Raw genomic sequence first — 27418 nt, 5'->3', positions numbered from 1 at the left:
TGCCGAGCACGGAGCCCTGTTCCTTAGAGGGGGTCACACAGAGCACCGAATCTATGGGGTGCTAAGAAGTTTATAAGAAAAACATATTTCTGTGATCAAATGACCTTGATAAACACTGGATTAAATAAAGCAAAACAAAAGTTTCTTACTGCAGGACTTTTCTGTGCCTTTGACATGATTATGCATTGAAAATCTCTGAGGCGAGTTCCTAGTGCTGTGCCCTCCCTCCAAGTTATTTAAATGTAAGCTTTTCATGGAGCCCCTCAAGGGACTTGCATGTCACATGATCCCTCTCAGGAACATGACTACAGTGGCCCTGTCTATTTTCTTCTCTCCTCGAGCACCACCTGGCATCAGTGAATGAATGAACCCAGTGTTTACGCACGCTAGGAACTCAAAACATATTTTTAAGTTGAGTTTTACAGATTTCGCTGACGTCCTTCCAAAACGCGATTCTGTTATTAAGGATTTGACATGGCCTCTCCTCAACTATATTCAATCCATAACCCTGAATTCTTCATGGAGCAGAATTTTGGAGGCAGGGACCTCGTCTTGGGCAGGGAGGTGTCCCCATGGTAATGGGGTTACTGTAGAGGCGGTAAGTCGATCAATGCAGGGGAAACAACCGGAAGGATTTCTGGCATTGAGACAGAGCCCACACAGGAGAGAAGGTCCTGGCCTGAGGGTCTGCGGCTGTCTACACCCAGAGATCACCAGCAAATTCCAGGAGCCAGCGCCAAGCATGAGAAGGGACCTGCTCTCCCGGGCCACCCTGAGGCTCTCTGCGCATGTGTACTTGTAAATATCTTCTGCTTCTCCATTTCTCACGCCGCCTTTAGTCCCTGACCTTTGGGCTTTCAGCTCGAACCCCACAGCGCTCTGACAAGTTGCCAGAAAGGCCTTGGTTGGTCCAAGCCACACAACTCATGGGCGTTCAGCCAATGGAGCGTTGGCCTTGAATCAGGTTCTATCCCAAGCTCAGTGGGCCCTTGAGGGCTGGCAGATCCCAGAGACGGGGACATGAACAGGTATGTGCTGTGAAGGTCCTTGAGGAGAGGGCTGGGGAGGACTCTGAAAATGTGGGTGTTTGGACCCATGAGCTACCATATTGTCTTCTCCGTTTGGAATTCCCATCCCCCACACACGCCCTCCCCTTTGCGTTGGTTACCTGTGCTGTATTACACGCCATCCAGAAGCTAGCTCGTGAACCTCAGGTAAGCCGAGCGGTTCTGGCCTGGGTCAAGCTGGGCTGACCTTGGCGCGGCTCAGTGTCTGCAGCCAGTGGCAGGTTAGCTGGGTTACTGGACGGCCTCCCTCGCAGTTCTGCCATAGGCTGGATATCAGCCATGGTGTTGACGGCGCTGAGCCAGGTGTCTCTCACCCATCGGCATAGACTAGTCTGGATTCGCTCACACAGCAGACACAGCGCACTGAGCTGGCTCCACTCACAGCTCTCTCTCCTCTGAATCCTCTTTTAACCAAACTCACCCTCTTTCTACCTCGATGCCCAGGCTACCCTGCCCTCCGGCTTGATGAACTGTCTTTCCTTCTGAGCCTCTCACGACTGTTGAGTGTATGCACCCCTCCCTGACTTGCCACATGTCACGAGTAAAAATATAGAACAGCCAGTTCAAGTAATTTGAATATTACATACACAACAATACATCTTTTTTAGTATAAGTATATCCCAAATATTACCTGGGATATACTTGTACTAAAAGATTATTTATTGAAATTCAAGTTTAGTTGGACATCCTGTATTTTATCTGGCACCTCTCCCTCCCCAGAACTCCTGAGTCCAGCCTCTAGGGAGAAGAGGGGGCACTGACCTGCTTCTAGGTGCATCGAGGACCCTCTGTAACCAGCAGGGCATGGGCCCAGCCTTTGGTGATGGGGCAGTGGGTGTGGGATCCACATCTTTTCCTTTCACTGCCTCTTTCTGTGTGAATAGTGGGTGATAGAATGTAGGCTGAGGGTAACCATTATTTGAGGGATCCCAATTAATTTGAGAAACACTGAGCGTCCCTCTCAAGCATGGAGCTGATGAAGGTATTGGGAGGGATGCGTGAAAGAGTCCATGTTGCCCTGCTCGTCTTACTCTGTTTGGGACTGAGGTCCACGGACTTCTCAGCCCGGGCTATCCTGCTATTATTTGAACAGTTAGTAGCCTGAAAGTTTTATATTTCAAACTGGTGTTCCACAAGCTGAATTCGGGACTTGGACGAGAACTTGGCCCATGCGTGCAGACCCCGTGGGTGAAAACGTCAGTCAAGTCACATGCTCTCTTCTTTGGCTCTCTATCCACACGGGAGAAGGTTGGGCTATCACACCTACTTTCTAACGTTTCTGTATAGGTCCAGTAGTAAGGAGGTCCAGGGTGAAGCCCTTCAAGCAGGCTTTGGGGATCCCTTCCTCTAACTTGGGGGGAGGGCTTGCTTTCTTATATGGACAGCCAGAGCAGGATGGATCCCCCATCATGCATTCGGCATTCGGCGTTGGGACAAACGTTTGGCTGTTTTCGCCTATATAAGCCCTAGGAGCTGGGCCTACTATTTGCTTTGTTTGCTGCTCTATTCCCACTGCCTAACTACCCGTGCCTGGCACACAGCAGGTGTTCACTGGGTTGAAGCAGTGAATGCATGTGTCCCAAGAGCAATGGCTGGCTGCACGCTTTAATATAACTTCTTGTTCAATGTCCATCTCCCCTACAAGTCTACAAGTCTGTGAGCCCCATGGAGGGGACCCGTGTGTGTCGGGTTCCCTACCTCACTCAGAATCTTCCAGAATGCCTGACCCAATAAAAAATGTTCGATTCAGAAACCTTTTCCTTTAATATCTCTGACGTGCATGCCCCCAGGACAATCAGTCACTTATTTCTGCAGGAGCCAGTTCCACGGTTGGAGAGAGTTTTGGCAACCCTCCAAGTGTTTGAACATAGCTATTACTCAATGTCTAGTCCAAAGCAACAGAAAGGAATTGCGTGTGCCAGGTTCCCCAGGGCATGGGGTGGGCTTTCTGGGGTTCCTTCCTTTCAAAGAGGAGAAGTGGTGTCCGTGGGACCAACAGGCAGGGAGGGTAGGATGGGGAGGTGCCGAGGGCCACAGAGGGCGGGCTGGGACAGGGGATCGTGTGTGCTGGTGGTCTGACAGAGGAGGGATATGGGACGGGCCAGGACAGGACATGTGCTGGGATGGGCCTCGCAGTGTGGCGCCTTCCTGGCTGGCCCCTCACCCCGGCCTCACCACACTGGGGCTTATCCCGGCTCAGCCGTCAGATGATTTTCCCAGACACACTTTGTCCACATCCACACCTCCACTGGCATACAGCTACTCCACCCCGTCTACAGGGTGACGTCCCCACCACTTATCTAGTATCCAAAGCCTCCAACTTTTGACCTCCAAATACCTCTTCAGCCTTACCTCCCACTGTGATCGTCTGTGAACCTTCTATTACTGCAAAACTGGGTTTCTCTCTCTCTTTCTTCTTCATACCTTTTTCTTTCTTTCTCCACCGGCCCTTGCCCACAGAGGGTCTCCTCCACCCTCCCTCCGACACTGTCTTACCCTCTTATCTTTTATTTAAGACCTACCTGGCTTTCGGAATCCAACTCAAGCCTGACCTCCTCAGGGTGTGGATGGGCGTATTTCTTCTAAGGGCACCTCTTGGGATGGCTCCTTCCTAGACAGGCACCACCCACAGCTGTCCTCTAGGTCTTGGCGCTCACTTCCTTGTGGGGATGCGGGGATGGGTATTTCCGCACGCATGACACATACACGCAGAGAAGGTGGCATCGCATCGTGTTTCCCCATTAGATTCGGACAAATGGATGTGTCCTCGAGACTGGAGGGGCTCACTTGCAGGGCTGAGACTCCAACCGCTCAAGATTCTCCATTACAACTGAATATTGCCCCCAAGTTCATCCCCCTGACCAAGTTGGTGCCCACCTGGCCATGTGGACCCTCCCACTTTCCTTGATCTTGGGGCTGCCCTTGGCCATCTGACCTCCCATACTATACTGGCCCATAATCGTACCCCCTTCTTTTCCTGGAGCGTGACTTGGAGCCCTGCCCTGGTCCCAATCTCCTCTGAGGTGTTCTAGTCCCTGACATCCAGGCCATGATGTTTCAGGAGGGCCTCACTTCACTGTACCACCGAGGTGAGTCACTATGAAGGGACAAAGATGCTTATCCCTCCTGCTGTCCCTTGTGCCTTTTCCTGGAACCCTCGGGAAAGATCCGCAGTGGCAGCAGCAGTGACGGACATCACCCGGGAGGCCACAACATGAGGCTGCTTCCATTTTTGACTTTCTGATCACAGTTGATCCTGAGTTCGATGAGATTATCGAGCTGATGGCTCAAAGCTGCCCAGCGCGTTGACCTTCCCGTGTAAACGCAGCGCCTTAATGTTCACACAACCCAAGGTCAGCTTTATTAGGATCTTTGCACACTGATTAACCGGTCCTTAGAGCAGCCCACGGTGCAGGCTGGGGCAGGCTGGGGCAGGCTGGTGTGGGCCTTCCGGATTGTTCCAGGGGAGGGGGAGAAAGCCACCACCTGGCCTCCCACCACAGTCACCCTGCAGCCGGGTTGACGACTTTCCCCAGGAAGAGCAAGCTCTGAGTGGTCACCTCCCACAGGAGCACCAGGAAAGGCCTGTTGAAACGGACCTGTGGGGCCGATGTTGCGTTCAGAGCCTGGGGCTGGGAGAGGAGGCCGGAGGCAGCCCCTGCCCTGGTTCCCCACACATTCATGTCCACTGCAGCCTTGTGTGACACCTGGAGGGGGAGACGGGGACAGAGACAGCGTCAGCTCAGGGCGCTCTCAGGGGACAGATCCCAGCTGGTGTGGTCTAGGGAGCTGCAGGCAGAGTCACCCCCTCAGGCCCCAGGGGCCCCGTCTTCCCAGGAGGCCACCCTCCAACCTTCACGACTTCTGCTTCTTTCCTGCGTTTTCTATCCGCCCCCCCGCCACGCCCCGGGGGATGGCCCTGACGCTGCTGTTTGCTCTCGGACGGAACGGAGTTGGACCTGAGCAGGGCTGCGCGGGAACCAGGCTGCAAACTCCCGAGGCCGAGGTGGTTTTGTTTTGTTTTTTTAATAATTTTTCTTATTATATTATGTTAGTCACCATACAGTACACCCCTAGTTTTTGATGTAGTGTTCCATGATTCATTACTTGCGGATAACACCCAGTGCACCATCAATACGTGCCCTCCTTACTACCCATCACCAGCCCGAGTTTTAGGAGCCGCCGGAAGCCCCTGGGCGCCGGGACCGCAGCCCGAGCGCCGGTTTCTGCTCCCAGCTGCACGCACAGCTCTAAGCCTTGCTGGCCTCTTCTTTAAAATGACCTGCTCAGCCTAACACAACGGTTTTTCACGTGAGTTCAGGGAACCGCTTGTCTGATGTGCCCAACCCTCTACCCGCCTCTGTGAGAATTCCTTTTTTTATTTTAATTTTAATCTTTTAATTTAAATTCAATTTATTAACATACAGTGTATTATTATTAATTTCGGTCGAGTTCAGTGATTCATCCATTGCGTGCCACACCCAGGGCTCATTCCGTCCCATGCCCTCCTTCATGCCCGTCGCCCAGTTATCCCGTTCCCCCCACCCCCCCTCCAGAATTCCTTTGTTAAAACCCTCATCTTCACACAACTTTTTAGGAAGAAAGGACTCTGAGGCTTTAAAAAAGAGTTGAAACAAGTTGGCCTTGACAATCCTTTTTGTTTCTAGAAAGTTCTATGAAGAGATACGCCTCTCCTTGAAGGTCACTGCCAAAGGGATTCTTTAAAAGGCCAAGTTATTTCTTTTCCTTCTTGTTCACTCTCCACCACGGGCATGCACACACACGCACACGGACACACTCACTCACAGGCACACACAGGACTACGTCCCTATTGCCTTGGTTCACATTCCTAATCTCAGGTGGCCTTTCCCAGTCAAAAGACAGAAAACTGTCCTTATGAAATTCTTAGCAAAGGGGCGCCTGGGTGGCAACGGACTCTTGGTTTCAGCTCAGGGCGTGATCTCAGGGTCATGAGGTCAAGCCTCACAGAGACCGACGCAGGGCTCAATCCCATGTCTGCTTGGGATTCTCTGTCCCTCTCCCTCTTCCCTGTGCTCTGCCCCTTCCCCCTGTGCTCTCTCTCTTTCTCTTTCTCTCTACCTCTAAAATAAATACATAAATAAAACTTTAAAAAAAGAGAAATTTCTAGCAAAGCCTCAAACAACAGTTAATGACTCTATCCTAAAACAGAAAAGATAGAGCAGGGAAGGAAAATTACATCGTTATTTCCAGCTATTAACTCTCTTTTCCTAGTAGAGAGTCATGGATCTCCACCCACGCCCCGTGACTGGCATTGCCTCCTACAGGAGGGAGAACATGGACCCCCCGACCCCCACTGATGGCTGTCTTGACTATGGGACTTGCTTTAGCCAGCGCACTTGAGTGGCCTTGACATAGGCCACTGTGAAGAGAAATGTGAAGAGCCATCACACAGTTTCTCTTGCTTTTTTCCTACTGCTGTGCGAATGACGTGTCCCAAATAGGGGCTCCTCCTTTCACCTGCATCCTGGAAGGGAGAGGCAGCGTGAAGAAGGTCTGTAGCCCCACGGTCATGACACATTTCTGACATGTAACATAACCAGGAAATAAGCCTGTTCGGGCTCTGAGATTCGGGGGATGCTTGTCTCTGTAGCAAGGCTGACGGATGCATTTTGTGCTCATGCCCCTCGACTCTCTTTAACTGTAGCAAAGACAGACAGAGTTTCACTGCCTGCCCTGGGGGAAATATAAGGAATGAAGACACAGCTAATTCCATACAAGAGAAATTTTGGCTCGATGGATGACCCCAATTGCATGTCTACTTCATTTGGGACTCAGTGTCCCTGCTCTGAGGAGTACAGAGGAGAGATGGAAAGGGAGCTTCCCAGGAAAAGAAGCCTTACAGACTATGATCAAGACCCAGAATGGGGAAAAGAAAGGGAAACTTGACTTTCAAATGCACACTTCAAAGGAGATAAGGCCCTCCCCTCCATCCACATTCACCACCTTACCCGGAAGATGGTTTTGTTGAGTTGCTCAGTGATTCCCGATAAGTCAGCTTCTAAGTTGAAGATGTTGGTGAGACCGATGTGGGGAAGTATTTCTTCAAGGTTATAGGTCCCGGAAATGGAAAACCTTGGCAGATGTAGACCCAGCAGGCTGCAGAGAGAATCAGCCAGAGAGGCAGTGCTGTCTGGTTAAATGTGCTGCTCCCACCCCGTCTTGGGAAAGACAAGTGTACACTGCCCTCCATATCAGAACATTCCAGAACCCTGGACCCTCCTTCTCTTCAGACCTTACAGACCTCCTGTGTCTGGACCTGAGAAGACTCCTGGCATGGCCGTGTGTCTTCAGCTCTGGCACGTTCATGGAGGACTTCCTCTGTGCCAGACAACGGGCAAGGGATTTTACAAGGCGTAACGGATCAGATCCAAAGAATAACCATACAAGGGAAACATTGCCCACATTTTCCCACCTCCATGTAGGATTCATCAGCAGGTTCTGCTGGCTCCCCTTCTGACCTGTATCCTAAATCCATCTTCTGGCAACCCCCTAGTACAAGCCATTGTCCGCTCGTACTGTCTGGGCTTTGGGCCATTGTGAGGCTCTGATGAGAGATGGCGTGTGTAGAGTGTGACCCGCTCTCTGTCCTGAGACTGGCCTTTGCCATCGGATCACCGTACTGCCTGCAGCAAATTCACGAGTTCTTTCTGACACACTGAGCCAATCTGTCCTTTTCTTCTTGGGACTGTTCTTCTTGGTTATGGTTTGACAGTTGCCAGGGCATGGGGCTTGTGAGCCTGGCTAGGTAATAACCCGCTTGGAAACTTCTGGCTCTAATGAATTCAGATTAGATAGCCTAAATCAGCTTAGAGATTCGTGGCCAGTAAACTTCTGGGATAATGTGAGTGTCCAGATGTCTAATCGAAGTGAGAGGCAGTTGGAAGTCAGGTGTCAAATATTGAAGAGGAGGGAAAGGATGTGGAGAACAGAAAACAAGGCTATCTTGGCCCACGTGACAAATTTTCCACAGGCAGCCCTTGCGGGCAGGTCCAAGCCATGGAGGGGTCAGAGTGGAGTCTAGCACAGGGGTTCTGCTAGAGAGCCCTGCACACGGCAGGTGTTAGGCCACGTAAATGAAGAATGAACAGTTATGGGGGATCTCGATTCCCCTGGGCAAGTGAACCTTCCTCACAGTTCAATGGAGGTAGGCCTGGCAGTCTGAAGTTTTTATGTCTGAAAGCCCATTAAAATGCTGTGATATTATAACTCTCTGGCATGAGAAACAGTAACAGGGGACATCTGAGAATTCGAAAAATAACTTGGGTTGGTTTTGATTTTTGAAGGTCAAAGTTAGAGGTCAAAACAGATGTTCCTGGGGTGCCTGGGTGGCTCAGTCAGTTAAGTGTCTATCCAACTCTTGATCTAAGCTCAGGTCTTGATAATCAGGGTTGTGAGTTCAAGCCCTGCGTTGGGCTCTATGCTGGGTATGAGCCTACTTAAAAAAAAAAAATCCCAGACCTTCCTGAGGGAAAATCTATTGGTCTAGAAGATTCTAGAAGATCCTATGGTACTACCTCCTGTGTTTGGCGAAGGGACAGCCTCACGCCAAAGGAGCTTGAGAATATGGCACTGGAATCAGAAACTGACCACAGCCATGTAGGTTCATAGTCAACAGGAACACTCTCTTATCCTGACCTCTGTCCTTGACTTGTATCTCTTTTATTTGGGACTTGAATCTCTGGCCAAACACAAACACATTTTCCTATCCCTCAGTGTGGTTGGGGAGCTCAGGGATGACTCCTGTGGGCACCAGGGCGACTGGTGTCTACCAGCTGCTGGACGGTTCAAGATGAAAGATGGCCATCAAAAGGTTTGGTCTATACCTCCTCCCTCAGAACCGGGGTGGGCTCTGTGACTACTCTGACCAAAAGCATATGGCACAAGAGACACTTCGGATCCCAGATCTTAAAACAGCTGGAACTTTCACTTCCTGTCTTTTGGAACACTCTTTCCTGGAGCCTTGGTCTGCCATATAACTACATCAGCTATGCTGAGCTGCTGTGCAGGAGCCCAACCTAGTCTCATGGAGATGCTGCAGGGAGAGAGAGACACCTGCTCAGCCCTTATCTGAGCAGCCGGCTAGCCCAGGCACCAGACACCCAGTAGAGGAGCCTTCAGTGCTCCAGCCCCAGCCAGCATCGGACTCCAGTGCAGGAAAGCCCCACCTGAGAACCACAACACTGAGTCCAGTCCACCCACTGGATGGAGAGAGATAATAGATTTTTTTTTTCAAGCCATTCCATTTTGGGGTGGTTTATTATGCAGCAAGAGGTAATTAGAACTCAGGGCCAGATTTCATATCAGAGCTCTCAGGAAACAAGATAGACCCCATGAAGAAGTTAGCTAGAGAATGGGGTCTAGGCATACCAGAAAGGGCTGAAACCAGTGTAAGAAAAACCACAAACTGAAAAGCGAGATAAAAGGGGGTAGGGGTTGAGATCCCTTAAAACTAGCACTTTGATTTTTACAGTACTCTTCTTGGTATTTAATTTCCTTAAGAAATATTTTAATTAAATAGGGGCACTTTTTTTTTTTTTCAGAGAGGACCTATCAAAAAGACCACTAGTCATCAATAATTGGGCAATTTTAGCCAAACATTGGGCGGGGCGGGGGCGCTCTCTGATACAAGGCAGAGATAAAGTAATTGGCCTAGCTTTATCTCTCCTCTATACTTCAAGGAATGGCAAATTGAAGATTTACCTATCTGGGGCTCCTTCTTCAGGGGCAAGTTAATAAAAGACCAAGAAACTCCTGATTAAATTGGATATAGACTGTTCTGTCAACAAGGTACACATTTTGGCATTCTTGTAATCCTGCTTTCCTGGCCAACATCTCAGAGCTGAAACAGTCCACATTCCCTAGCACCGTGGGGGCCATCTCGAGTTTACAGTTCTGACAAATATCACCCTGCTTCCAGCTTATCTGAATCCTCTGCCTCTCACTCCTATTTACTAAGCCTCACATACCCAGGAGGTACGCTAGCAAATGGTACAATTGAATAAAACCTACACTTTTCATTTCGATTCTTGCATCTGTAATACACATAACAGTATCACTTTTTCTACATTCTGGTCAAGCACATTTTTACATAAACTAAAAAAAAGAGGGGCTCTTTTAAGAAATATCCACAGTTCCGTGGGAGTCATCATTATTCTTAATAATTGTCCTTAATCTGATTCTTTGATTATACTTCACTACCTTCTGGTAGCAAATTATTCTGGAAAAAGGGAGAAACAAGAGGAAAGAAGGTTGGCCAGAGAAACACCCAGGAAGGGATAAGAATGATTAATGCCTGGTGAGCACTTATGACCAATCTCCAAACTTCATATGTGCGAACTTGATCAATCCTCTGACTAATTCAATGTGGCAGTGATTATGGCCTCAGTTTACCCACATAGTTAAAGGGCAGAATGAGGAGCCAAACCCAGGGGTTGAGCTTTTGCAGTTGGCATTGACCAAAGCCTTGCCTGGGTTCTTGAACTAAGGCTGCTGGAGTCCTTCTGTTCTGACTCTTACCTGGGCAGTAGCCACTGATCCCATTTTCTCAGGGTCTCTGGCTGCAGAGCGGCCTCCACCTGCTCCATTTTCCCGGGGTCAGGTAGGATCAGCAGAGCCAGGGCGTTTCCACTGTATTCTATCTGGAGGACAGTGCAAGCCATTTCCTGGTCATAGAAAAACCTGTGCATTTCCTTTTGGTGCATGATGGGGACGCGGAAGGAGGTCCTCTCGTCCACAAAGAAGCTCTCTTGCTTCTGGATCTGGTAGTGATGGAAAGGATGCTTCCATTTGGCTTAGGACACAAAATCCAAAAAACTATGAGAACATACTCTAAGAGGGCAACCCGGGGCAGTCATGCACTAAGCCGCACTGGTTCCGTGACTTCCTCTTGGGTATACATAACCGTGAGGTGGATACAGAATCGGGGGCCAGAACGCAGGGCTGGCTCAGCCACTAGAGTGAGTCCCCAGAGTTAGGCTCTAATGGTCTATGATTTGTTCCAATTCAGAGCAACTTAGCGTTCAAGAAACTAAAAGGTATTTCCTACAAATCAAAACCACAATGAGATCCCACCTCACACTGGTCAGAATGGCTAAAGCTAACAAGTCAGTGTTGTCAAGGATGTGGAGAAAGGGGAGCCCTCTTACGCTGTTGGTGGGAATGCAAGCTGGTGCAGCCACTCTGGAAAACAGCATGGAGGTTCCTCAAAAAGTTGAAAACAGAGCTACCCTTGCACAGCAATTGGACTACTAGATATTTACCCCAAAGATACAAATGTAGGGATCTGAAGGGGCATGTGCACCCCAATATTTATAGCAGCAATGTCCACAGTAGCCAAACTATGGAAAGAGCCCAGATGTCCATCAACAGATGAATGGATAAAGAAGATGTGATACACACAGACACACACACACACACACACACACACACTCACACACAGGAATATTATGCGGCCATCAAAAAATGAAATCTTGCTATTTGCAACAATGTGGATGAAACTAGAGGGTATTATGCTAAGTAAAATAAGTCAATCGGAGAAAGGCAATTATCATATGATCTCACTGATACGTGGAATTTGAGAAACAAGGCAGAGGATCATGGGGGAAGAGAGGAAAAAAATGAAACGGCACGAAACCAGAGAGGGAGACAAACCCTAAGAGACTCTTAATCTCAGGAAACAAACTGAGGGTTGCTGGAGTGGAGGGGTGGGAGGGATGGGGTGGCTGCGTGATGGACACTGGGGAGGGTATGTGCTATGGTGAGCGCTGCGAGTTTTTTAAGACTGATGAATCACAGACCTGTATCCCTGAAACAAATAATACATTATATGTTAATATAAAATTTTTTTAAAAAAGAAGCTAAAAGCTATTTCCATCTACCAACTACCTTCCACGTGTAAGGCATTATCTCTTTACTTTTTTACGATCATTAATATTAAATGAGTATTATGATCTCCATGTCAGCAACGAGAAACTGAGTCCTGTGAATTTCTAGAAACATATGCAATCTGCAGCACCGTTAGGTGGTAGAGCAGGGACTGGGGCTCGACTGGCTCCACAGCTCATGTTCTCTGCAAACACTGACTTGACCTGTCTTGGCCACGCTGCCTTGAAACAACAACCTTCTACAGAGAAGGTCCTGAGCCACCCCTCCCTCTGAACTTCCTAATATTCAACTTGAAAAAGGAGAAAGAATTCAGTTAATAAAATGTTAAATATAACGCAAAAGCTCATTAAGACACAGAAACGCAGAACCCGTTGGTCGCAGCACCATCCACGTGTGTAGTGTCTCCTCTCCTTCTACTTACAATCTCCACGCACAACGGCCTCCAGACTTGCCCTCCTGAAAGCACTGGTCTTGATGAGGGGAAGCTGGCTCATCCTGTCCCTCTTGCCCACATCCTCTCACTGACCAAGCATTGCTGACTCTACCTCCCAAGCTGTACCTTTACCCAAGGTTGCCATCTTACTTACTTGGAACTACTTCAAGAACCTCCTGACTTGTCTCTGGTCTCCCATCCTTCCTCCCCTCCAAACCATTTTCCAAACTGTAGCCAGACTGATTTTTTTTTAAACAGATGTAATCATGTCACTCCACAGCTTCAGACTTCTTGGTAATTCTGGGGTCCTACAGGTAAAGTCTAGGATTCTCAACACAGTTCCTCCTTACCTTTCATGGCAACTCTTGGCACTGTCCCCTAGGCATTATGCTATGTGTTCTATGTTCTAGTCCCACTAAATTCATTTTGGTTCCTTGAAAATGCAGTGGTTTCTCTTTTCCTTGGACCTTCACACACACTGGTTTTTCAACCTGAACTCTCTTCTCCCCACCTTTCCCACCACCTCTTTGCCTGAGTAAATCCAACTCATTCTTCATGTCTCAGCTTAGGTACCTCCTCTTCCAGGAAGCCTTTCCTTCACACCCCAAGTCTGGAGAGGTGTATCTTTCGAGAGCTCCATGACACCCATACCTACGCAAGCAGACCATCACTTTCCCATTGAGTTGCAATTTACTTATTTACAGTACACTTGGGACTCTGGGCTACACAAGGGTAAGAAAACTATCTTATTCATAGATTTTCCCAAGATGCTAGCAAAGTCCCTGAAATGTAGTCAGTCTTGATGTATGTTTTTCAGTAAATTAATGAATACCATGCCTCGACACTTCAAACACAAGACCTAAGTTTAACTTGAAATCATTCATGCAGCAAACATTCATTGACTCCTCTCTCTCTTCAACAGGCGTCTGAGTGGTCTGGTGCTGGCGGCCTTGTGGCAGGTGTAGAGATGCAGATCTTTGCAAAGACCATCACCCTTAAGGTCAAGCCAGCGACACCATCGAGAATGTCAAAGCCAAAACCCAAGACAAGGAGGGCAACCTGCCTCACCAGCAGTGTCTAATTTTTGCTGGAGGATGGCCTCACTCTCTCAGACTACAATATCCAGAAGGAGCTCCCTCTGCACTTGGTACCTGCAAGGTGGCCTCATGGAAACTTCCCTCCGCCAGCTGGCCCAGAAGTACAATCACGGCTAGATGATCGGCCACAAGCGTTATGCTCTCCTGCACACCCACGCTGTCGACTGCCCCAAGAGGAATTATGGCCATGCAACAGCCTGTGCCCTAAGAAGAAGGTCAGATAAGGCCACTCCCCCAGCTCTTCCTTTGTCTGTAGGGCGGCCTCCTGCCTGAGCCCCAAGGCCCTGGGGCCTCAATGTAAGTTTCCCTTTCTTTGATTGGAAAAAAATATAAAATAAAAAAATAAAACATACTTGACCCTGTGTCAGACTCTGGAGAATCAAAAATGATTAAGACTTAGGTCCTTGAGATTTCTGATCAGTATCACAGACTAAGTTAAAGCAGAAAAACCTGGTTTTTTTCTGCATAAACACCAACAGAAGCTGGACAAAATAACAAGAGTCCAAGCTTCCAGATACAAAGCAGGAATGCGTATCTCTGATTTGGAACCAAGGTCATTGGACTCATGGGTTATCAGAATCACATACAGCCCCAGGGGTGGTGTTTAACATCTTCTTGGGGGAAATGAATAAAACTCAGGCCCACACTTGGAACTGATCTCTTTGCAAATAGTCAAAAGCTATGAAAAGCAATCCCTTTCCCATCTGGGAAGCCTGGATTAAAAAAACTCTGCCCAGCAGCCCAGGGATGAGTTAGGACAGGTCGCTATATTTGCAGGTGGGGGTGGCAGGGAAGAGTCACTGGCTCTGGGTTCTTTGTTTTTATTACTCATTCAGTGTAGGAACTCCCCAGCCTAAGACTGGTCTATGTTCTCATTAATCAACCAGTGCAGGGACTCCCCACCCTAGAAATGAAAATAGAACCAGTGAAGCCAATAGGACTAGACCAGAGGCAAATGTGAAATGGTCTCGCTAGAGGCCCTTCTACAACAGGCCATCAGAAGCTCATGAAAAGATCATTTCCACTGAAAACGAGCCCAAAGGTGAACATTTCAATTCTCTCTTGAACGAGAATTAGTTGGAGCAGCAAAACCAACAACTCACAGTTCAAGATCTACAGATAATAGAATAATCTGGAAGACTATATTTTTTAGTGTGTTAAAAAAAAGAAAGGAATAAAAACCCCAGGAATGGGTCATTATGACAAAATGGTAGGTAGCTTTGAGAAAAATAGGATGTCAAAGTGAAAATATAGTCAGTGAAATTGAAACCTCAGTGCATGCGTGAAATAGTAGATACTAATTCTTTTGAGAGAATTAGTAAAAGGGAAGTTGGAGCTGAAGAAATCAGCCAGAAGGCAGCAGAGAGAGACAAAGAGATTTTTTCCAGGGGGCAGGAGATACAAAAGATGAGCTTGGAGTGTCTTGTAGTACCAGAAAGTAAGGAAGTTCTCCAAAAAGAAAAAAAAAAATCAGCAATGATGGGGGCATGTCAAGGGACCCAGGAACAAACACAAGGATCTTGTCATGATCAATGTTGGAAAATTTTAAGCCACAAAGCTAGGTAGCAGGCGATTACAACCCAAAATATAGAATAAATATCCTGGAGTCCATAATGATGTAAGGTAATGATTGAATAAATAAACGCGAGAGAAGAGAAAAATCTCCCATTCAGAAGAATTCCAAATAAGTTAGGTAGCTCCTCCTTTCTCACGGAGATGGAGCATAACTCCCCACTCCCTGAGTGCGGGATATACACAGTGACTTCCTCCAATGGGGAAAAGATAACTTTGCAACAGAGCAATCTGACAACCATGCCCTCAGCCAGATGGTCAAAGTCAACATCAATGGCGATAAGTCATGCTGATAGTATGCAAAGAATGACACTTCCTCTCTGTGGCCCTCCTCTGTACATCCCATCACCCCAGTCTTAATCATGTGAAAAAAACCAGGCAAATCAATCCCAACTGAGAGACGTGCTACAGAGCATCTCGCTGGTACGCCTCAAAATCGGCAAGGTCATTGAGAGCAAGGAAAGCCTGAGAAACTGTCGCAGCCAAGAGGAGCCCACACCGACAGGGTGACTAGATGTAACAGGGATCCTACCAAAAACACTAGGTAAAAACAAAGGACATTTGAATGGATCTGAGTTTTTAAAAAATGGAAGAATTCATTTCCCTAGTATCATGGAAAGATGTATGCTACTAAATCAGGAAATAACACGACTGGGAGATATGAGCCCTGGAGGTATGACATGTCCAATGCCACAGCCAAAATAAGCTAATAAGCTGTTTATACAAATTAAGATATGGGGGTGTCTGGGGCACTCAGTTGGTTAAGTGTCCAACTCTTGGTTTCAGCTCAGGTCATGGTCTCAGGGTTGTGAGATGGAGCCCTGTGTCAGGCTCCACGCTCAGTGGGGAGTCTGCTTGAGATTCTCTCCCTCCCTTTCTAAAAAAGGGATTATTCCTTAAAGAGTATGATTGAATGTCTAATGGAAGAAAATCAGAATAAAAATTGAAGGGAAGAAACATGGCGAGAGAAAACAAATATTGATAAATCAAGAAGTAGTCCTATAGGTGGGTTATGTAAATATATGAAGATAACTACCCGAAGGGACAGCTGCCAGACTTGAAGACAGGTGGCTTTCCGGGGCAAGACTGGAGATGGTGGAGGTGGCAGTATTTCCCCCCAAGCCAGCCCTCACCTTTGAAGAAGATGTAATTCAAGAGAACCATGAGCGTGTCTTGCGTGAACTCCTGGAGGCAGTCGGCCACCTGCCCGTATGTCTGCTTTCTCACGTACTCATTAATCTGCCTCCTGGTCGTGGCAGAATCTGTGAAGTTGGCAGAAAAAGCAAAAGCTCCATACAGCTCCCTGACAGTGTCCAAAAAATGCTGTTGAGGCTTTAGTTGCTTGCCCAGGAACAAGGAGTTGCCTACTTTCAGTTCAAGTTTGGGGCTGGGCAGGTCAAGGGTGTGGATGAGGCTCTGGAAACCCCGGTGGATGTCAGCTTCTGGGGTCTCTGTGAGGTTGAAGCCGAGGCCCTCCAGGATCTGAGTTGGGGTGTCAGCCTGGGCCCCAAGAGAGAGCAGGGCCAGGGAGGTAGCAATGCTCACGGGGGAAAAGAAAATGTTTCCCGAGGTTTCTGCGGCCAGCTGCTTATACAAACGCAAGGCGAAGCTGGTGATGGTGGGTGTGATTTTGTGGTAGGCGGGGGCTGGCACAGCGAGCTGATCACGGGGGGCTTGAGGCACCCCCAGACTCTTCTCTCCATGGGCAGGAAAGGGTTGACAGTGGACAGAGGGCAGGAGCCCTGCTCCCAGCAGCCACAGCCAGGCTGGACCCATCCTCTGAAAACAAGAGGGTGAACATGTCATTCTGTTTCACAAATACCCTCAGCGCTTTGCTCCCCATTGCTCACGCAGTGAGCCTCACATCCAGACTGTACCCCCCACAGGTGTCTGAGGGGCCCTGCCGGGGATGAGGCTGTAGTCTGAGCAGCAGCCCTGAGTCTGCTCGACGTACTGATCGTTTGTCTCTAAGGTTTTGTTGAGAAAAAGACTCTGGGTTCTAAAAATAAACTTCCATGGTTTACTCTCCCTCCTCCCGGCCACTGTCCTCCCTCTCACTCTCCTTCCCCCTTTCCTTCCTCCCTCCCACCCTTCCTCCCTCCCTCCCTTCTTTTCTTCCTTCCTTCCTTCCTTCCTTCCTTCCTTCCTTCCTTCCTTCCTTCCTTCTTCTTCTTTTTTCTTTCTCCTTTCCAGGCATTCTTTGAATCATTCATTAACTTTCAGGGACTGGGGGTAGCCGGAGAGCAGATGCTCAGGACACCGTGAGAGTGAGTGAAGCTGGGCCTTGCTAGCACCCAGCTGTGACCATTCACGTCACTCTTGCCCATGGGAGAGGACAGGATGGTGTGTGCAGCTCCTGGGTCAGGCCCTCCAAGAAAGCGGAGTGCCCTCTCCTCTTCTGAGTTTTCATTAGCTGCAGTGTTGGTGTGATGATGAGTCATGGGGGCCTGGTGGATGGCGGTGCCCAATTTGGGTGGATGGAACCTGGGAGGACGAATCAGCTCTGTCTCCAACCAGCTTGTCATCTCGAGCACCCCTTGTCACACGCATTGATGCAGAGGTTGGGGGAAGATGTCTGTCACGAGTTGAATTGTGCACCCCCCAGACTCATATGCTGAAGCTTGAGTCCCCAGTATCTCAGAGCGTTTGTTTGGAACTGGGGTGGTTGGGGTGTAATTGGTGAAGACGAAGTCATTAGATGGGCCTGAATCTAATATGACTGGTGTCCTTCTAAAAAGGGGACAGCTGGGCACAGACGCACACAGGGAGAACGCGCTGTGAAGACAGAGGCAGAGATCAGGGTGGTGCTTCTTCAGCCAAGGATGCCAGAGATTGCTGGCAAACCCCCAGCAGCTCGGGGAGAGGCCTGGAGCGGGTTCTCCCACCCAGCCTCAGAGGGAACCAGCCCCGCCACCAGCACCCAGATCTCCGACTTCCGCCCTCCACGACGGCGGGACAGTTCATTTCTGTCTTGGAAGACCCCCGGGTTGTAATGCTTTGTTGGGGCAGCCCTGGAAATGAATCCCATCTCTCCAGTACTTTAGGTCATCAATTGTGCCAGAGAAGCCTTCTAGCTCTAGGGGGTCAAAGTGGCGCAGGAGCGGGAGACTCCTTCCGCCGGGCGGGGAGGGCAGCTCCAGCTCGAGGTGACGTGGCTTCTCTCTGCTCAGTCTGCCCCCGGTCTAGTGCCCCTTCCCTTTCAGGGTCTTCACACACACACCTCCGCACGGCCTCCCAGAGCACGCACTGTCTCACGGCCACTCGGACTCCCCCACACCTTGATGTCCCCAGTAAGGAGAGTGCCGTCCCCTTGCTCCCTTCGGAACTGACCCTTCCACTGCGGACCACCCGATCCTTGCCGTTCGTCTGTCTTGATGACGTTTGTGTCTTAACTGGCACCTTTGGCCCAAACCAGTGACCTCTGGATCAATTACAGATGCCCTGCTGGTGTGGGAGAGATCACATCTTGTAGATGGTTTATAGCACCCGGGACCCTAAAAACCCCACAGGCCAGTTGTTGGGAGGGACAAAGGCAGCCTGCTTATCAGTTATGTGGAAACAGTTTGCTGGGCAAAGTACTGCGGGCCATTTCCCAAGGCCACGTCCTCCCTCCGTCCCTCCCGCCCCCAGAGCTCTGGTGGGCTCCCCTAACCACAGGTTCCTTGCACGTTGGGAAGCAGAACAATTAAAAAATCCGTCTGCTCCCGGGGAAAATCAGAAATAACAGCCGTAATAAAACTGGTTCTGGTTTATTCCTTTTATCCCATTGAAGTCACCACGTTTACCCTTCTGCACCCCCAATGATTCCCAGACTTGCAGAAGGCTTATTTCCCAAAGAGGATGGAAAGTCAGAGGGCTTGGGTTTGAATTAGACTTTGCAGTATCTCACTGTGGGATCTGCTCAAAGGAAACTCTCTGACCGGCAGTGCTCTCCTTTGCAAAATGTGAAGGATAATGCCTGCCTTCCGGGGAGGGGCGGGCACTTAAGGATTACAAGGCATACGGAGTGGAAAGCACCTGACACGTAGAAAGCATGCAATGTGAATTTCCACCCCTTTCTACAGAGGTCCAGTGTAATTACACCCAATTTCTTTATTTCTTTTCCAGAAAGATCCCAGAGGAAAACTAAGAACTCCATTAATTAATGATAATATTCCCATATACTATTTATTTTGTGTGGGGATATTAGATCCGTTGTATCACAGGCTCCCAACCAGATGTGTTCTCACATGCAGAGGGATGGGATTTGGGATCAGCTCAGAGACGGGCACAGGGGGTGTTTCTGGAGTTTGGTGGGGGAGAGAAAGCTCTTGAAATGCCAGAGCCGTCGTGAAGAATGGTCTTGGGCAAATGCCAGTGGTGCCTTTGTGGGGAGATCGTTGATTCATATCACTTAATTGAATCCCTATGGGAACCTTAAGACACGATGATTGGTATCCTTGCTGCGCATACGGGGAAACTGGACTCGGGATCACGATGCTTACCTCCTAAGTGGCAGGAGTGTGATTCAGACTCTAGACAAGGGCTCTTGAAGTGTGAGCGTCTTGCTACAACCGAGTCTAGTAAATTTGCTACGGCAACGTTGTCATTTTACTTTGGGTGGTGCTGTTCTGTTTTTTGTCTAACCACAAGGAGTCCTGGGAGTTCCTCTCTCAACATTTTTGATGGCCAAGTTTTCCATAAAAGGTTGTTTAAAACCTGAAGTTCCTACTTAAAGATTCAGAAGGAGCATATCATGACATTTTTCCTTTTGGGGACTCAGTTCTCCCAACACTGTTGCCAAAGCCAGAGAGAGATAGAGGGAAAGAAAGAAGGAGGGAGGGATAGAGAGAGAGAAGGGAAGAGAGAGAGAGGGAGAGAGAGGGAGGGAGAGACAGAGAGAGGGAGAGAAGGAAGGAGAGCGAGATAGAGGGAGAGAGAGGGAGGGAAGGAGAGAAAGAGACAGAGAGAGAGAGAAGGAGGGAGAAAGAGAGAGAGAGGCAGCCCCCCACCCATCTCCACTTCCCATGTAAGCACGGTACTCACAGCGAGCTCCCTGGGCTGGGGGCCCCGGGTCTTCAGCACTGCGTGGCCTCCTACCCACGGGAAATGGAGTTTGAAGTTCAGGGCAGCCCGGTCAATATTTGCCAGGTCAATTCCTGGAACTGGACAAAAGCAATGTGCAGTGGCCAGGAAGGGACATTTTTTCTTTGGAAGGATCTGTCCCGCCTGCACAGACGTCGCGATGTGGTTGCTGCTGACCCGTCACTGAGGTCTCTTGTGATCTGGACAGTGTTCTTTCCAGATTGCCCTCACGGTAAGTCGGGGAGATGCTGACCCCACCTGTCCTGGTCATCATTTCACAACACACGTGAGCCAAGCGGCCTTGCTGTCACCGCGAATGCACACAGTTACGTGTGCCGATTGTTTCTCAGTAAAACGGGACAGAGAAAGAATGGGAGCGATCTTCCCCACCGTCCAGATGAGACCCTGAGGCTCAGTGAGGTTAAATTACCTGCTTGCAAAGTGGGTGGCGAGGCCCCAATGTTTTACTGATCTTACCATTCCCATATTTTACTGATCCTTTAAATAAATATCGTCCATATACAGAAAAGAAAAGACTGAAGGAAATTAGAACATAGAGCAAAATCTTCTCTCCTGCTATTTTGAATCCCCGTAAAAAGGATCATTGACTCTTACTCACTGTGAATTACCCAAGATCTAGAACAGAACCTGGAACTGATTGAATATTTCTCATGAGTGAAATTTTGGTGATGGGAAGTCACCTCGGGGTGATTGTTATTTTCTTCTTTGTAGATTTTTGTATTCTCCTCATTTCTCACAAAGAGCATGTATCTTACTCATACGAGAAAACAGCCAAACATTAGAAAGTAGGACTATTTCATCATTTGAGTAAAGCCAAATAAAACTCGTCCAAGTTAGCACAGTGGCTTCATGGTGACTAACATAATATAATAAAAAAATATTATTAATAAAAAAAAAAGCACAGTGGCTTCAATCCAGAGGCACTTTTAAGACATAAAGGCCATGAAGAGACTGAGTCCGCTTCTCCAGTGGGATGGGGCTGGAGGTGCCCTTGGCCTGGCCGGTGTGTGAGGCAGGAGAAAGCCCCAGGCGGAGAGCTCCAGGTGCTCCAGGTGGGACTCAATCAGTGTGTGCTGGAAAGGTGAAGGCCAAGGACATTTGGACCATTGAGGTCTGCTACACCCACCAACACTTGAGACCCTACGCCTGGGTCTAGAACAGTGTTGAGAACCTTCCGGGTGTTTTGTAAGGACACATTTGCACTATGAATAAACAAGACAATTGGAGTATATGGCCAGAGTATTTTCTCACCTAACAGGAATCCTGTTCACTCTTGGCTTGCACATAGATTACTTGGCTCTTTGTGGTCACTTACCACTTGCCAGGGGAAGAAGAAGCAACTCCGCGAGTCTCGCATTTTGGACTCTATGCTAAACCCTGGCACAAGACACTCCCTGAAAGAAGAGCAATAAGGTAGATTGTTCTAGAAAATGCGGAGGAAGTGGTGTCCGCAGCATAACCAGATGGAGAAAGGCCTGGAGATCCTGCTTGTGCATGATTCATGTCCAAGCAGATCCATGGCAAGAGCAGAGAGGGTGCGCTGAGGGCCTCCTGTCCCATAGACGGCATCCATGGAGAACAGCGGGAGCACAGTGTCCCTCGTGCAGAAGGGCTCACGGATCCTGTTCGGTCCTAATGCCCCCCCGCCCCGATATGCTGAAGGGTGAGCATGGAGGCTGGTAGGGGCCTGGTGTCCCACATGCTAAAGGAGAGCAAACAGTGACTCGTGGAAGTGCTGTAGGCCTAGCAAAGCCCAGCTGCCCGCGTGTCCCGGGAAGCTGAACCACCTCACACACACACACACACACACACACACACCCCATTCTGTGCATGACCATCTTCCTGGCTCTTCCCACCTCATCCATGTTCCTTCTTATCCCATGGGGGCAATAGTAACTTTCTCAACAGGGGTCTGGAAAAGGAAGGTGCTGCCAAAATATTTGGGGCGTCTGCCTTCCTGGGTACCCTATTTCTCCTTGGGGCTGGGTGCACACACAGAGGTCCACGGAGATGTTTGTGGGGCTCCTCTCTGGGGCGGGACCCTGTCTCTGCCCACCCAGCTTCCTGCCTGGAGCGGCCTGGCGGGGTTATATGACTCCTGTTGTGTAGACGAGCAGACAGGCTCTGACTGCCAGCTGGGCCGGAAGCAAGGACAACAACACAGCTCCGCACTGAAGAGACCCTCTCACACCCCGCTCGTGCCCCTCAGAATCGCTTCCCTGCGTACGTCCATCCTTTTTCAGGACAGAAAGTACACCTGCCAAGTGCCCCTAGCAGACCCCCCACTTCTCCCTATCCTGCCCTGTTCCCAGGACAGAAGACCAGCAACGACCCGTCCCAACTCCATTCTCAGCCCACACGTCTCAGACTCACTTCTTTTGATTCAATAACAGTGAATTTTATTCACTTCATTCAGGAGTAGCTGAATTCTAGCTCTGCAGAGCCCAGCCCCATCTCTACTCAGCTACGGGGTTGAAGACTTTGCCCATGAAGATTGCGCGTTGAGTCACCCAATCCTCCACAAACAGGAAGAAGGGTCTGTTCAATTTCACGACCGACGGGGCTGCTCTATGTGTGTGGCAGGGGATGGTGTTGTTTGAGTCCATGTCCTTGGCGGTGTCTATCTTGCCTTTCTCGCTCACCTCCATTGTGGCTTCATGTATCGCCTGGGGAGAAACAAGTCTTGTCTCAGCTCTGGGCATGGTGGGGGGAACACTGGCTCCCATTCCTGGAGAATCACGCAAAGTGCTCAACTGTCAGATCCAGATGACTCAGAAAGGGTTCACACTAATGGCCGAGCTTCATCTCCCCAGGGCAGGCAGAAGGTTCAAGGAGTTTAGGTGTTCAAATGAGAGGAAAGGGGAATAGAATTCAGAGGGATGCTGGGTGGTCTGAAGGTTTAGGAAAAGCTCCCATAAGATCACTGAGGGTGAGCCTCTCAAATGCTTTCAAGAAGGATGTGGTAGAGAGAAAAGGAGGGAGGGAGGGGGCTGGTTTTTCCTGCCTCCATCCCAGCACGGACAATTTCCCAAAACTCTAGAAATTGCTCTACTCACCTCAAAAATTGCTAGGAAATCCTCCTCTGTGATGCCTGAGAAGTTTGCTGCTGCAGTAAACACATTGCTGATGCCCATCTTGGGAAGCATTTTTTTTAAGTCTATCTTGGAGGAGATCTTGAACTTGGGCATAATTAAGTGCACCCACCTGTGAGGAGTGCAAACCGCAAGGAAGCTGAACACGTCTCTCTCCTAGGTCCAGGGGAAACATCTTGCTTTTGCTTTCAGGCCTCTTCCAAGGGAGAGTTAAGAAAGGGTGAGGCATGGGTGCTTGCGTGGGGAAAGGTTAACGGTGCTGGAGCCTGAGCAGCAACCGTGCAATTCCAGACCAAGCACTTGCCTAAAATACACCTTGCTATTCAAGCTATGCTGCTCACAGGCTCCCCAACCAAGAGAAGAGGAGGGTCGGGCCGGGGGATCCAGCCCTGAGTCCTTCCAACCCTTCAGCTACAAGCAGGGATTTAATTGGGCAGTGACCCAAAATGGGGCGCAGATCTAGCGCCTAGTGCCCACACCCCCTCCCTGCACTTTATGTTGCTCATAAGCCAATGTATTTTCACCTGTGTCCATGTGATGTTGAGCTTCCGAATGGATTGTAACCCACTCAGTTGGGTTCCTCTATTGGGGTACCCCCGTCCCAGCCATGATATTGTGTGAAGTACAGCCATGGCAGATGGTGGCAGACACGGTCCGCTGTGGCCCTCAACCACAGCAGATGCTGCATGGACCGTAGCCTGTGCTCCTATGTGACATGGGGAGAACACTATTTGGAGATTTTTTTCCCCCAGTCCACACGTTTACTGCCTAAAGACTGCCCCCGCCCTTGCCAAGATCAGTGGGCCATTGGAAATCATGCTTTCATTATGTAATCTGTCCATATTTGATTGGATCATGGTGGATACCGTACCTAAGCAGGATCAATCCAATTGTCCCTTCCAGGGATATGTCATTGGAAAGGAAATATGTTAGACTGACTCTGGAGTGGAGCATTTGCTTGAGTGGAAGACAGCCAAGTCTGTCCACAATGGACTCAGCTTGAAATTTACCTCTTAGGATCCTTCCTTGATCATACCTAATTAAGATCCCCAATTAATACTCCGCTTCTGACTCCTTTATTCTATCACCTACTCATTTTTTCCATAGTTTTACTGCAATATGAATTTATACATTTATTAGTTGACTTATATTTTATGTTAGTTGGCTAACATTTATTAGTTGACTCTCCCACCGGACCGGAAATCCCACAATGGCAGAGACATGTGTGGCTAGCCATTGCATTCCCAGCACTGAGCAGTGTCTGGCATGGAATAGATGCTCAGGATATACGTGTTGCGTGAGTAAACCAGCTGGTCTGCTGAGCCAGAAAGGTGAGGAGCAAGGGCAAGTGACGTCAGGGAGATGGAGCTCCCAGTGATGTTGCTGTCCTCTGTCCAATCCCTCCTGACACCTGGCTGTGTTTTTCCCCTTAGGTGCATCTTTCCAATACATTCTTTTCTTTACCCCCTTGAGCTTGTGTGGAGTGGGTTTTTGATACATGCAATGAGAAGAACCATAATTTAGACAGTGGAAGGGGCATCCTGCTGATAATAGAAGCCAGGCCACCATTTTTCCTCCTTGGCTTATTTCATTTTCCACAAATACACTAGGAGATAAGCAAATACTCACTTCCCTTGAAATGAGACTTTTACACAGAGGAAGCGTGATCTGAGCAAAATTTCAACGTGAATCTAAAATGTCCCTTTAGAGTAGCATACCTCATGTCACTGGATTTCAGAAGTGTAGCTCTTTGATCAACCATCTCTTTTATAGTAGAGTCGGGCTGTCCTACATCTGGGAGCACAAGGACTATGGACATGTTTCCAGTTAAAGGAATTTTAACCATTGTTGCGAACAGCTTCTCCGATCGGCTATAAATCATTCGTTCCTTCTTCCACATCATGTCCACCTGCACTGTGGTATGCTCATCTACAAAGAAGTCCTCCTTGTGCTTGAGGTTGGTATGAAAAGCCATTTTCCAAATGCCTAGGAGATTCAGGAAGGAAAAACTCCAAGAGTGACCTGTAGGAGAAGGCATCAGCACCCACATGTCTGGGGACCCCAGAGCTGAGGGGCTTGAGAAGGGAGCAGCCTCGTTCCAGTGATACCTGGACCTCAGTGAACAGAATATTTAAAATTCCAGATGGATGCAAAGGAACGAAAGGCAAACACATGAGTTTTGAAAATATTCACCATAGGATTTCTTTAAATCTGTGTTCCTCAAAAGATGTTTCCCAAAATACTGCCTGCCTCTGGAATTGTAACGCCAAGAAAGGATACTGTTGTCAAATAATTTGGGAAACAATGACCACAACGTCCCGTCTTTGAAAATCCCCACTGCATATTAGTGGATTAAGAGTTCTGATACGCAACTGATGAATAACTGAACTCTACAACTGAAACTAATGATACGCTATATGGCTATATGTTAATTAATTGAATTTAAATAAAATAAGATAATTTTAAAAAGAGTTCTGAGAAGTCTGATGACAAACAAATCTGTTTAAAATTGTTTAATTTATTCAAGGAGGAAGGATTTTCATCAGAAGAACATACCCTGTGTGCACATGGGCTCACACACACTCCCGTGCGTAATCCTCTTCCGCCATCAAGAGTCACTCTATTTTTCTCCAAAGTATCTTAAGTTTGGCAAACGACATGACAGAAAGGGTTGGGAACAGAAACACTTAAAAATTCCAGATAGCGCCATGACATAAAAGCAAATGAAAAGTTTTGGATCTACTGGTCTATGGGACATGGGATAGAATCACAAAAACTACGTTTTTTTCCTGACTGAAATCTTTCAGGAAACACAAGGGCACAGGTTACCCAAACGGGAATTCATGCACTTGATAAACCTTACCTTTGAAGAAAACGTAGTTTATAAGAAGCAGGAAGGTATGAGGGTTCAGAGAGGTGATGAATCCCTTGGTTCTCTTATGCATTTTTTCAGCCACAAGGTGGTTGATTTGCTTCTTGGTCTTCTCTACGTCGCGGAAGTCAATCATGTGAGCCTTCACGCCATATATCCCCTCTGCGTCGCACAGAAACGGGGTGTGGATCTTCCTGTTGCTGTCGATGAAGAGCATGTCTCTGTGCTTCAAGCGCCCCTCTCTGTTCAGCTGCTTCAGCATCTGGACCACACTCTGGAAACCATGGTGCACGTCCCACACCCTCATGACTTTGAGGTCAAATCCAAGGCCCTCGAGGAGGTTGGTGAGCGTTGTGGATCTGGTCCCCAGGGAAAGCATGGCCAAGGAGGCAGAGATGCTCAGAGGGGAGAAGATGATATTCTTTCTGGGACGCTCCGTTAACAGAGTTTTGAACAATTTGTGGGCGAAAGCCTTATTGCCAGCTTCTATCTCGTGGTGGACAGGTGGAATTTTCCATGATGAGACTGGGTAAATATTCCACCTGGATCTTTGTTTCTTTTCACAGCAGATGCTATTAAGAAGGCCACAGAGGATGAGGACCAGAGAGAAAGCCAGGTGCATCTTCCTGTGGGACATTTCTACAGCAATCCAGGGAGCTGTAATTGGAAGGAAGAGGTGGGGGTGGGGTGAACATTCCATGGAACGTGTTCTCGATGCTGAGGGGCTTGAGAAAGGGCCCATTATTACCTGGGTGCTGGGGTTATTTTTAGTCCTTGATTGGAGGATGCTAACTAAGGCTAATGAGGAAAGGCTAACGCATTTTGGAACACGACTTTAGGCAAATTAAAGATAAATGACCTGATGACAAGGGATCCAATTCTGCCTCTGGCCTGTGCTGCAAGTGGGTCCTTACACAAGTCACTTCCCCAGCCTGGCCCTAGCACCTCTGGTCAGTATGACATTCGATGATTTCAAGCAGCACTCTACACTGGGGAGTCTTTCTTTCTCTCTTTCTCTATCTTTCTTTTCTTTTTTCTTTTCTTTCTTTCTTTCTTTCTTTCTTTCTTTCTTTCTTTCTTTCTTTCTTTCTTTCTTTCTTTCTTTCATACAGGGCTCATGACCAGGTCCTGAAAAGTGTGGAAAGGGAAGGACCAAGGAGAGAGATAAAGCAGGGAGTGCAGATTCAAATGCTACAGAGATCTGGCCAGAAATACACCCAGACAAGGCCAGCAAGTGTCATGCAGTAAGGAGCACTGGGGACTGGGGCAAAGGG

At 48.6% G+C, this 27418-nt stretch overlaps 2 protein-coding genes across 2 annotated transcripts; both read right to left on the bottom strand.

Moving 5' to 3' along the window:
• Window positions 1-4500: 4500 nt before the first annotated feature.
• On the bottom strand, window positions 4501-16922 carry LOC103669765 (serpin A11). The gene is made up of 4 exons (XM_008698109.2): window positions 16229-16922; window positions 10626-10899; window positions 7058-7205; window positions 4501-4774 (listed from the first exon to the last, which is right to left on the bottom strand). The coding sequence occupies exons 1-4, from the start codon at window positions 16899-16901 to the stop codon at window positions 4571-4573; spliced, it is 1299 nt and encodes a 432-aa protein (XP_008696331.1). The 5' UTR covers window positions 16902-16922; the 3' UTR covers window positions 4501-4570.
• A 9175-nt stretch (window positions 16923-26097) lies between these two features.
• LOC103673701 (uteroferrin-associated basic protein 2-like) lies at window positions 26098-27200 on the bottom strand. Its single transcript, XM_008702533.2, has one exon. The coding sequence runs from the start codon at window positions 26884-26886 to the stop codon at window positions 26098-26100; it is 789 nt and encodes a 262-aa protein (XP_008700755.2). The 5' UTR covers window positions 26887-27200.
• Between the last annotated feature and the right edge of the window lie 218 nt (window positions 27201-27418).

This window comes from Ursus maritimus, unplaced genomic scaffold (genome assembly GCF_017311325.1).
Source record: "Ursus maritimus isolate PB19 unplaced genomic scaffold, ASM1731132v1 scaffold_25, whole genome shotgun sequence".
In the NCBI taxonomy this organism is placed as follows: domain Eukaryota; kingdom Metazoa; phylum Chordata; class Mammalia; order Carnivora; family Ursidae; genus Ursus; species Ursus maritimus.
The sequence above is the reverse complement of the archived record's forward strand: the minus strand, read 5'-3'. Positions and strand labels throughout refer to the sequence as shown.